This window comes from Camelus ferus, chromosome 21, assembly GCF_009834535.1.
Source record: "Camelus ferus isolate YT-003-E chromosome 21, BCGSAC_Cfer_1.0, whole genome shotgun sequence".
NCBI classification, from domain to species: Eukaryota; Metazoa; Chordata; class Mammalia; order Artiodactyla; family Camelidae; genus Camelus; species Camelus ferus.
The window spans coordinates 11074092-11087202 of record NC_045716.1 but is presented as its reverse complement, the minus strand read 5'-3'; the positions used below and the strand labels follow the sequence as shown (position 1 = coordinate 11087202).

Sequence of the window (13111 nt, the reverse complement as noted above, 5' to 3'; positions counted from 1 at the left end):
AAGAGAGATGAAGTGGCTCTAACAATACCAGACAAAATTAACTTTAAGACAAAAATTATTACCAGAGACAAGAAGGACATTTTATAATGATAAATGAGCCAATACATCAGGAAGACATAACAATGATAAACATATATACACCTAACCAAAGAGCCCCAAAATACACTGAGCAAAAATTGACAGAAGAGGAGAGACAAACAGACAATTTAATAACAATAGTTGGAGATTTCCATATCCCACTTTTAATAATGGATAGAATGATTAGAAAATCAGCAAGGAAATAGAAAACTTGAACACTATAAAACCAACTGGACCTAGCAGACATCTACAGAACACTCAACCAAACAGCAGAATGCATTCTTCTCACATGCACACAAAACTAAAAGAATTGAAATAATACAAGCATGTTTTCCATTTACAATGGAATAAAATTAACAGAAGGAAATCTGGAAAATACACAAATATGCAAAAATTAAACAGTACATTCCTAGGCAACCAACAGATCAAAGTAGAAATCACAAGGAAAATTAGAAAATACTTTGAGATGAATGAAAACAAAATCATAACATACCAAGAGTTATGAGATGCAACTAAATTTATAGCAGTAAATGCCTATATTAAGAAAATCTCTAGTTAATAACCTAACTTTGTAGTTTAAAATCTAGAAAAAGAAGAGCAAACTAATCCAAAGCTAGCAGAAAAAATAAACAATAAAGATTAGGTGAACATACATGAAAAACAGACTAGAAGGAAATAAAAGAGAAATTAATTAAAACCAAATGCTGTTTTTTTTAAAAGATAAAAAAAAATCAACAAACCTTTAGCTATACTGCTCAAGAAAAAGGGCATAAGACTGGAATGATTAAAATGAGGACTAATAGGACATTACTATCAGCCTTACAGAAATTGAGAAGATTTTAAGGGGATGCTCTCAATTATTATATGTCAACGAATTAGATAACATACAAAATGGACAAATTTCTAAAGAGACACAAACTAGCAAAACTGATTCAAGGTGGGAGGAGAAAAAACTAGTTCAGGTAGAAAAAATTTAATAAAACTAAAATAAGAGATTAAATTAGTAGTCAAAAACCTTCCTACAAAGAAAATCTCAGAACCAGATGGCTTTACTGGTGAATTTGACCAAACGTTTAAAGATAAATCAACACCAGTCCTTTATAAACTCTTCTGAAAAAAAAAAATAGAAGAGGACTGAACATTATTCAACTCATTCTAAGAAAAAGAAAAAAAACCTAAGAGATCAATATCTCATAAATGTAGGTGCATAGATAGTGGTGATAGTTTTACAACTCTGTTATTACATTTGAAACTACTAAATCGTACACTTTAAAAGGGTAAATTTTATGGAATGTGAATTATATATTAAATTTGTTATAAAAATAATGTTACATTGAATATGCTTCCCCACGCCTCCTAGTGCATAAATTGTACAAATGTTTCTATGCCTATGGACCTATGATTGGAAATTCTGGGTTGTAGTTTTTCAGTTTTGCTAGAATGTGACAAATTGCTCTACAAAGTAGCTATATCCATTTATATTCCCTCCAGTGCTGTGAGAAAGTTTCAGTTTCTTTTAGCTTTGCCAATATTTAAATTATCAACTTAAAATTTTTTAGTTATTATTTTATTTTTACTTATTTGTTGCGAAGTGGTATTTCATTGGTTTGCATTTTCATGACTTCAAGGAAGATTAAGCATCGTGTGATATTTATTAACCATTCAGTTTTCCATCTGTGAATTTCCTGTTCACACCCTTTGCCCACCTTCTACTGAGCTGCTGGTTTGCAGAGCTACCTTTCAGTACTGGTGACAAAAGGAACAGAAGCCTCCCTCCTCAGCAGTGACAGTGAGCATTATCAGCCACTTGGGCAAATCAATACTTTTCAGGCAAGAACCACATCCATTCCAGAATGGAATCTTTGAAATATATGGTTGTCATGACAAGTGACAACATCTCAAAAGATTCCTTTGGTTGATAGACTATTTTGCCTTTGGCTAAGAAGTAAGATACTTAAGTTTCTCTTCACTACTCTGACTCCTATCAATTATTGAGAAGTTACACACAAGTAAGTGATTTTTCTTCTATTAATCCTTCAGTCAGTCAAAAGCCTGTCTTCTTTCTAACCTTGACTATTTTCCTTAGTTTTTGTTCTGTTAAAAGAAAGAATTATGTATATATTAGAATTCACCTCACCATTGACCCTCTTCTACAGTTCTTCCAAATTTGCCAATTGGAAGAGTTCATCTTTGTTAATTAATCTCCTAATTTCAAGTCTATCTTCTTTTCCATCATCTGACCACATCTCTCCTACCTTACAGGCATCTTGAGCACTTACGTTAACTTATGGCAGTCTACATCATCAACGTATGGTCTCACCTCAAGCACTCAAAGTCTAAAATTCGAATTCTCCTCCAGAAAACATTTCATGTCTCTAAATGAAGCTTGATTTCAAGGAGTCAGGAAACAGAAAAATTCATCAGGTGGTGAAAAAGCTCATGAGACTAAATAGTTTAAACATCAGTTTTGAAAAAATGTTGGTCACAATTTATTAAAATAAGTCATACACACATAAAAACACAGAATGGCAAAAAAAAAAAAAAAAACTGTATCACAGGAAACATTCTAGATCTGTCCTAAAATTTCTTCACATATGTATTCAATCCTGTGAGAATCTTAAGGAGCAAACTTTTGCTAAAGCTACATCTTTAAACAAGGTAGACTAGTTATGCACATTTAGTAAAATACGGAATATTTGAAAATAACAAGGAAAACACTCCAGTATAGAAATAGCTGAATTGTGAGTAAACATAGCATCTCTGGAATGAAGCTTTGGCTTACATGTTTGGACACAGAGATACCTCCCTGGAAGATGAGTGATGCTTTTTGTAGGGGATGGAGGCATGAGGAAAGCAAGGTGAGCAGCTGAGACAGAAAACACACTGAACATCTTCTTTGGTTCTGGTTTTCAATGAAGGATAAGCTGCTGAGGCTGGAGTAACCAGAACAAACAGAAGCTATTGTTGCCGGTAGGTCAGGATAGAGGGGGTAAATTCTGCAGCAGCTCTGAAGGTGTCAAGATCAAATATTGGGGCAAGAACAAGTATAAAAGAGCAAATTTACATACATAGTTCCAGGTCAAGAGGAGAATTTCTCCATCTGAAAGTCCAGCAAACATGTGATCTGAGAGTAGCTGATCTCATTCAACACTGAGTAATTGCCAAAATGGAATCAATAGAGAATGTAAAAAAAAAAAATAAAATAAAATAAAGACTCTACAAGAAAAAAGCAGGAACATAATATCAAAAAGAATGACAGTTAAATAATTATAGAAAAATATCACAGAGCAGATAAAAAAGACTTTATAATTTAATGAAGCAATTTTATCTGGAAAATGTAATTTTGAAATAAAGATATAAGAATTTAGGGAAAAAAACCAGTGCAGCTTAGGACAGAAGTGGAGGGGAAAAAATATTCCCACAAAAACAAAGGCCATGTTGGAAACAGTGCAAAGAAAGTAAGCAGTGCTGAAAACAGGGTAGGGAGCATGAAGGGCGAGACTGAGGAAGCCAGAAGGACATTGACAAAGAGATCTGTATAACCATAACTGGTATCACCAAAGAAGAGAACCAAAAGAATACAAGAAAATATTTTAATAAAAGTTTTAATAAAACCTTTCATGAAGTTATAGACTGAAAAGCAGACTATGTCCCTCGAAGAATTAACTTATGACAAAGGAGCTATATCTTAGTAACGTTACTGACTTCCAAAGATAAAGAATACTTTGGAAATCCAGGAAAAGGAAAAATTAACATTTTGGGGAGAAGAAAAACTCCAGCTCACCTTAGCCTTTCCCACATCGATGCTGGATGACAATGGAACAGTGCTTATAAAATCCTTGAGGAAAACACTGTGGCCCAAGAATGTTACACCCAGGCAAACTTCAAATCATAGTAAGTGTCAGAAAATTTTTTTAACATAGAAGAATTCAAGGAATGTGACTCCCTTCTTCAAGAAACTAACAGAAAATGAACTTCAGTTCAGCAGGAGACGAACAGAGAGGCATGGCAGTGTGCACTGTATCTGTTTAAATATAGGGCCAAGATATAAAGGAAAGTGGGGATTATTGTCACAGAACTAACTGTAAATATTATAAACCTTGTAATCACAAAAATTATATCACTAATAAAACACAAACATTAGTAAATAAGGAGGAAAGTGATGTAAGTACATTGATTTCTTTATTATTAAAACTTAGGGATTAATAAGTCATCAAGTAATACAAACAAAAAAGTATAAATGTTTCACTAAGTTACTTAATCAACTAAAATCATATGAGGGATGAGGGGAGGGGAAGAAATAGAAATGAATGAATTTCATCTTTGCTCAGCTGGGAATCAACAGATTTGGTCTAAAGTTTTGAAAAATAAATATATTATAAAAAGTTATAGTCATCTTAATCATAATCACAACAGGAATATAAACCTTTCATATTAAAGAAACACTCAAAAACACACCACCTCACACACACACAAAGAAAGTAAGGAAAAACTACCAAATAATAAAGGATTTAAAAGTAGCAACAACAATAAAAATGCATGACATAAAATATAGAACAAAATTAAGACCAAAATCTGTTTTATAAATAAATTAGAATCAATTGAATTTACCTATAATAAGAAAGGAATCTGGTTCCAAATAAAACCCAGCAATATGCTACCTACCAGGACATTTATAGAACAGAATATCTCAAAAAGGCTGTAAAGGGGAAAAAAGTGTACCAAGAAAATGTAAACAACAACAATAAAAACAAATTAGGAGTTGGGATCTTAATTCAGATAACCTTGACTTAATTTAGGTTTTGAATCAAGCTTTAAAGCAATAAGTGTGGTTTTTTTTTATGTACTACATAATGAGAAAGTTTATAATCTATCAAAAGGATAAAATAATTATAAGAACCTATGTGGTAAGAAGAATTTTAAGATTTCCCCCAATATTCCTATCTCTTAGCATCCATGCCTTGTATAAATCCCTCCTCTTGAAGCTGAAAAACTAGAGGATACAGGAGGAAGCTCTAAATATGATGGGTTATGATTATGTTACACAATATAGCAAAAGAGATTTTACAGATGGAATTAGGTTGCGAGACAGCTGTCTTGGAGTTTATTAAAAGGAATATTATGAGTGAGCCTGGTGTAACTGCATAATCCCTTTAAGTATGGGTCTATATGCTGGAGACAAAAGTCAGATATTGGTAGTGTGAGAAGGCCTGTGAAGGGGCCACAGAGTAAGGAAGCACAGACAGCTTCTAGAAGCTGAAAGATGCCCTCAGACCCAGCCAGCAACAGAACAGGATCCTCAGTCTTACGGCCTTAAGGAACTGAATTCAGCCAACAACTTAAATGACCTTGGAAGAAGATCCTGAGCCTCAAGTGAGATAGCAGTTCATACTGACACCTTGATTCCAGATGCATGAGACCCTAAGAAGAGCCTGAACTTCTTGACTCCCAGAAACTGTCAAATAATAAACAGGTGGTTTTTTAAGCCATTACATTTGTGGCAATTTGTTACACAGCAATTCAAAAATTAGTATGATCTACATACCATAGCAGCATTAAAACTGATAAAGCAAAACAAAGCTATAGAAAAGTTACAAGTTTATGTACTAATACAAAGTACTCTTTTGCAGCATCAGTAGTAGAAGACTTTAATTCACCTCTGTCAGCATGTCGTCAAGGAGCAGCAAAGCAAATAAATCTACAGGATATGCTTCAGACAACGGCAAGCGTGCATGTATGTTTATGTGGGGGTGGGGGGAGAAACTCATATATCTAGCCCTGAAAACAAAGAATGTATCTTTTTTCTAAAGCCTACAAAAAGGGGTGCTCACAGAAGATAACCAAATGTTAAGCTAGAAATTTCTGTATAAATTCCAATGTATAGAAATAGCAGAAATATTCTCTGATCATAATGCAAAAAATATTAAAAGCCAATAATAAACTTACAAAACAAAAAACCCCTACCACTTGTCATATAAGGTATTCTAGTTTAAACCATTCTTATGTTAAAGAGGAAATTAATGCAGAAATTACAGAATGTCAATAGCACTACATATCAGAAGCTACAGCATAAAGCTGAAAGAATGCATGAGAAAAAGCCATAGCTTTACATACTTAGAATTATAAACCAAAAAGAGTTGAAATAATTGAATCAAGTATTCACAACAAGAAGTTAGAAAATCAAAGTAATTCCAAGGAAGGCAGAAGGAAAGAAGAAGGTATATGTAAAAATGAAGCTGCATCCTTGAACTTGATAAGAGAAAAGCAGCAGGACTAATGAATAAATTCAAAATCTGACACTTTCCCATGATGAGAAGGACACTTCACTTCTGTGGTATTTTTTCCCAAAACCTACATTTCCAATCAAATCATGAGGAAAATATCAGATAAGTGCAAACTGAGAGACACTCTACAAAATACCTGACCAGTACCCTTTTCAAAACAGTCAAATTTATGAAGAAGCAAAGATTGCAAAACAACCACAGAACAGAGGAAACAAAGAAGGCATGATGACGAAATGCAATGTGGGATCCAGAATTGGATCCTGGAACAGAAAAAAAAAAAAATAGTGGTAAAATGGCTAAAATCCAAATAAAGTCTATAGTTTAGTTATTAAAATTGTACCAGTATTAATTTTTCAGTTTTGAAAAGTGTGTTAAGGTTAAGTAAGATGATAACATTAGGGGAAGCTAGTGAGGGGTGTATGAGAGCTCTATACTATCTATGCAACTTTCCTGTAAATCCAAAATTATTCTAAAATAAAGACACTATTTTTTAAGAAGAATTACAGAAGACCTAAAAAATTTAAACAAAATTAAAATTAAAGAAATAAAAATAATTATCAAAGGGCTACCACCCCAAACAAACAAAAACATAACTAGTTCTAAAGATTTTATGAGGGAATTTTACCAAACATTTCAGTAATTGGTAACTCCAATTCAAATTAAATCATTCTGGTATCACAGAGAAATTTAAAAGGAACTCATATTCCTTCCCATGAATGGAATGATTTAAAAATAAATCTTTCTTTCCAATGTTAATACCCTTCTTTCTTTCTATTTCCTTTTTTTTTTTCTAATAATACTGGATGAATGTCCATAAATGGCAAATGATAGTAGTAATAATGGTCCTCTTTGTCTTGTTCTTTAATGAAAATACTGCTATTTCCTTATTACATTCTGGTTCTGGCTTTTGTGTTTATATTTCACATTAAGAAGCTGACTACATATGTATTTTTTTGCCTCAATTAAAATTATCACGTAATTTTTTTTAGCAATTAATGTTGAGAATCATATTGTGGGTTCTTTTTTATCTAACCATCCTTGTATGTTCGAAATAAATATCACATGGTTATGGTTCATTATTTTAATGTGGCTGTGTATTCTGCTTGCTAATTTTTTAGTTAAGTGCTGTTCAGTAATATTTATAATGAATTTGTCTGAAGTTTTCAGTGTGTGTGTGTACATGTACTATCTTTGTTGGGCTTTGCCATTAAGGTCATACAACACTTCAGATTTGGGGATATGTTCCACCAAGGTGATAAGAGATTAAGTTCATTTCTTTTTAACTAATCTCCTTCTTCTCTCTGACTAGTAAGTAATCTCCAGATTCTGCAGTCCAGTGTCAAATGGCACCACCTGGTAAGTGACTTTCTATGAGGACATTAATGTAACTGAAATCTTTTGGGGGAAAAATGAAACTCATTTGCTGTCTCTATTACGAGCCTGCCATAATTAATGTTTAAAATACATTTGTGTGGGAAGAAGGAAAAATGGGCAGTTTGGTTGAAAAGTGTTTTTAGCTTTTTCTTCCCAGCAGAGTCATACTCTTGCTCACCCTTGTGTGTCCCTGGAAATGACCTTCAACACTAATTCAAAAGGATGAAAGTTCTGACCAATCCCACTATTCTTCCCACCCACTCCCATCTCCTGACCGGTCTGCTACAACAGCCTATTATCCTTGCTTCCATCATCACTGCGGAAATCCTTTTCACCAAACCAGGTCAGAAATACTGACCACCAGGAAGAGGACAAGAAGTTATGTCATGGGCAGACAGAAAAAGAAAAAGATTTTTCCCAATTCACAAACACAACTCCAGAGAAATAAAGACAGGGGAGACAAGGGGAGCTGTGAGAGAGGAAACCCCACTGTTTCCTGCTCCAATAAGAGTAAAAGTAGCCAACACTTAACGTAGCATTTATAACACGTTAGGCATGCTCTGAGTTCTTTAAATGAAAAACTCATTTAATCCTCACAACAGCCCCGCAGAATAAGTACTGCGGTAATCCCCACTTGGTAGATGAGGAAACCAAGGCAAGAGGTGACCTTTCCATGGGCCCATAATTTTCAAGTGGCAGAGCCAGGATACAAAGCCATAGAACCTGGTTCCACAGTCACTGGTCTAAGCACCAGGCTATAATGTATCAACCCTGAAACCAGGAATCTTGCCTGCCCTTGGGATCAAGACCTGTGAATAAGTTATGAGGTTGAAGATTTTAAATAAACAGGGTTCGGTATTAATAATAATGGTGAAGCTGTTTTAATAAACAAAAGAGATGAAAAATTCATGGAATCAGGCTTAGAAGTCAATAAGGGAGTTAATCGTATAGGAGGGGATCTAGGGTAGGGGGTCAGCAGAGAAGAGAGGGACAGAGTACAATGGAAGAGTCACAGGGAAAAACAATTATTTCATAGTCTTCTCAGCCAAAATAGTGTTATTAACACTCTGCATATTCTATCTCTGGACAGACAGAAGGAAGACTTGTAAACTTTGTCTGTTATTATCCTTTTGTGCTGTACTGTACATGTGTGTGCATTACTTTTTAAAATGTTTAAATCATTAGTGTATAATGCTTTACAAGTTTACTCAAGAAGATGCTTCTATAGATAATCTAAGTTTTATCACTGGATCAAACTATGCATTTGTATCTAAAATTTGAAACCTATCTCTTGCTCTTGTAAAGACGCTGTTTACTACATATGTCTGTGAATGCGCCTCATCTTCAAATCATCAATTTTATGTTAATTTTTATCTTTATTTTCTTCTAGCTTTTATTTACTTTTATATCATTGGAATTTTTTTTCTTTGTCTGTAAGCCATTCCAAATCCTTCTTTATTTCTCTGAGGAAGAGAGGGAGGCTTAATTAATAAAGTAAATTAGTAGAGAACAAGATATCTGATTATGTGAATTTAAAATTACTTTTTGTTTTGTTTTGTTTTGTTGCTAGTAGGGATTGCAAAGTGGAAATTTGTCCATCAGTGAGAAATATATTATGCTTTGATCTAGTGGAATATATACACTGTTAGAAAAAATAGAATAGTCCAAACACAATCATTGCCAACACAGTGATGAAGAGTTTTACTGAAAATATTAAGTGAATGGAAAATCTAGAGAGCATAAAGAGTTAATGTATGCTATTTATATTACAGAAACAAGTTTATTAGATTCACCAGTTTGTTTCTGAAGGTGCAGCAGGAATCAGCAAGCTAGTTACTAAGCCTGTTATGTAAGAATGTGGTCCCAAGATTAAAACTGCACTGCATTGACACAACATTGTAAAATGACTATAACTCAATAAAAAAATGTAAAAAAAAAATCTGCACTACAATTTCAGTTCTTCATTTGTTTTTCAGAAGCAGGGTCTATATTTCACTTGGCTATGGAAAAGATCAAGTCCAGAAACCAAACTATATTCAAGAGAATAATATATACTTAGGTTGGAAATAGTTGTACATACAAAGAAAGGAGATGGTCAAATGGTTCATGGGACAAAGAACAAACTTGTTTCATGTAGAGGTCACAGTTTGAGTCCTAAATTGAGTTCTTGCTAGACCGTGTCTGGACCACTCCAGATGAGACAGAACTGTCGGGATGGAGGAGCCTGCAAGGAAGAGCACATCTTGTGTGAAGAGATTAACAAGGTGCATAAGCATGATTCAAGGACAGCAGGCTGGTAGAAAAGGGCAAGAGTGACCTCACTGTAGCTCAGTCCCAGGACACAGATGCTGAGTCCTGGAAAGGTGGGGCTGCTGTAGAAGAGAGAGAAACAATGAGTAGCTGAAATGGTGACAGTAACAGAAGTCACCTGTGGCTTTTGCTATAAAGTGAGAGCATCTTTTGTGCAACCCTAGTTTTCTCTTTTTTTATCCAAATTGAAGTATAGTTGACTTACAATATTATGTTAGTATGATCCAGAAATTCCACTCCTTTGTATTTATTCAAATAAAAGGAAAACACTAATTGAAAAAGGTATATGCCCCCCTCCTCCATGTTCACTGCAGCATTATTTACAATAGCCAAGATATGGAAGCAACAAGTGAATGGATAAGGAATATATAGTACATATATACAGTGGAATATTACTCAGTCATAAAAAGAACTAAATCTTGCCATTTGCAACAACATTGGTAGACCTGGAGGATATTATGCTCAGTGAAATAAGCCAGTTCTCTTGATAATGGGTATCAGCAGTCATGGGACTCTATCAGCAAGCGCTACCAGCAGCAGCAATGCCTTTGACAGATGGCAGCAGCGTCTTTAGCAGCATCTTTTGGCTTCAGCAGGAGTAGTCAATGTCATCATAGCAAATCAGAGCAATAAAGAAGCTATCATACCTTTAAACTATTATAGATACCTCAGATAATAGCACAAAATCTTCTATATCTAATTAGGTGAATCTATCCAATTATTCCTCTTTTTCAAAAATGCATTGGCTAATTTTACTCATTTACACTTTTAGATGAACTTTGGACTATGCTTGTGAAATTTCTCTCAGAATTTCTTTTGGCATTTGATTAGAATTGCACTAAATTTATAGATTTGTTTATGGAGAATTTATTTAAGTTATTGTCTTGTCATCAGGAACATGTTTTTTCTTTTCACTTACTTGAATCTTCAGTAAAGTTTTTTCTTCATGTAGACTTTAAATATTTCTTGATCATTTATCTATGGGTATTTTAGATTTATGGCTATTGAGCGTAGAATATATGATTTGCAAAGATTTTCTCTTAGTATGTTTCTTTTCTTTTCCTTAATTGTATCTGTTGAAGAGCAAAAGGTTTCAGTACAGGTCCAATTTATCTTTTTTTTTCCTTTTGTTGATTGTGCTTTGGGAGCTGTACCTAAGAAAATTTTGCCTAAACCAAAATTGATGAAGATTTTCTCCTATGCTTTCTTTTAAAAATTTTAGTTTTAGCTCTTACATTTAGATCTACCATCTATTTTGAGTTACTTTTGTGTAGTGTAAGGTAGGAATATAAATCATCTTTCTGCATATAGATATCCACTGTTCCATTCTTTTAACGTGTAATCTCATAGCACTGTTGCAGCAGAATGTAACCTGCAGTTTCTGTCTCTGAGAACTTAGAGATTGTTTTCCTTGTGAAGTGGATATATGATCAGTTTTAAATGCCTTTTTAGTTTTACAAAAGTGGTATGTTCCCATTTTTTTAATGATGCAATGTAGATGAGTTTTTTAAAATACCACTATAAGACAGCCATCAACATTTATGGTTCCTGTCATTTCTCTAGGTTGCAAGTTATTTTCTCTTAAAAAAATTGGAGGCGTAAGTTACATTTTTTTCTGGTATCCAGTATAACCAATGATCAATGATCAGGGTCTGATTCTCTAGCCTTTGTCATCTGTTTTCTCTCTGGAAGCCTTTAAAATTTTTCTTTATCTTGGCTAAACTGAAATTTCATAACAGGTTTAGGTGTATTTTTTTTTCAAATATATTAGGCACTTACTCATCTAAAGACCCCAGCCATTTATCTCCGAGAAATTACCTTGCATTATTCACTGGACAATTTTCTTCCTTATGTTTTCTTCATTCTTTCCTTCTGAGACTTCTTTTAGACAGATATTGAATTGTAACATTTTAATAAATGTTAAGAAGATTCAACTTGGGACAGAACCAAAGTGTTTCTCCTTGTGGATGGATTGAGGTGTGTGTATTAGGGAATTGGCATGTGAGAACGTTAACTGACAAGACAATTTCAGTAATGCTCGGGGAGGACTGTTTGAGGAAAGATTAATACCTTAGGTATTATGCACTGTTTTAAAATGTAGTTTTGTGGTTCATTCTAACTGCTATTGTTAAATGTCTAATAAGTAAAAAGAAATGTGGGAGGTTTTTTTTAAGTGTGTACATATTAACATAATCACTGAACCAACACCCTCTATCTTGCCTTCAGGGATCTCTAGACTACTTGCTGGAATGTCTGTGGTTTTCCACAGGCTAGATTTGTTAAGTCAGTGTTGCCATTTCCAACTACCAGATAACACAGACTGATGAGGATAATAACAAAGACTTTTCTATCCAGTGGAGATTTATTAGTTTAAAGGGAAACCTTTTAATACTGAATCGAGAAACCGTTTAGTAACATGATCTACCTAAAATTATTAGTGTTCATGGGTAACATTAATATTGTCAAAGTGGATAGTAAGAGGCATAACAGATTGTAAATTAAAGTCCTAGATGGACTGGGGAAAGCTAACTTGAAATTGTTCCAAAATAAGTGCATGGTCTATAGGTCTTTCTAAAATGTAGCGATTAGGAAACAGTGTCTGCAATCACCAGCTAGCCAAACCTTTTTAATTATTTGGAACAAAATTTTTCTGCCTCAATGAATATCACAGAAAACTTGCAAAGAATGTTTATGTTATTACAATAATCCTTAATGATCTAACCCAGGGGTCTAATCCTGGTCTAAACCAGGGATATATAAAAGAAAGGAGTTATAAGCAGCCTTCAAAAAATAAGAGAGTAGCTAGTAATCCTCTCCCTGTTGAATCGCTGAAGTTGATGTGAACATGATGGTTTTCATCCCTGTTTTGCTTAGGTTTTCTTATATATAGGAATTGACATACTAATAATAACATGTATTACTAGTTCTGAGGGTTTATACAATTACATTAAAAAGATGAGAGGGAAAAGAAACCAGTAAGTTTCATCGGCAGAATTCTGTCAGATACTGAAATGGATACGTATGAATATAGGTCTCCAAAGTGGGCAGTCACCAGCAAGTGTTGG

The 13111-nt window shown here is 33.9% G+C and overlaps 1 protein-coding gene across 1 annotated transcript in view; it reads left to right on the top strand.

The window, feature by feature from the left end:
* The first annotated feature begins 5745 nt into the window (after window positions 1–5745).
* The window catches only part of MROH9 (maestro heat like repeat family member 9), a 60141-nt gene continuing 52775 nt past the window's right edge, over window positions 5746–13111 (top strand). The window contains exons 1-2 of the mRNA XM_014555905.1: window positions 5746–5812; window positions 7672–7718. Of these exons, the coding sequence (XP_014411391.1) occupies window positions 5746–5812; window positions 7672–7718 (114 nt within the window). The remainder of the gene's footprint in view (window positions 5813–7671; window positions 7719–13111) is intronic.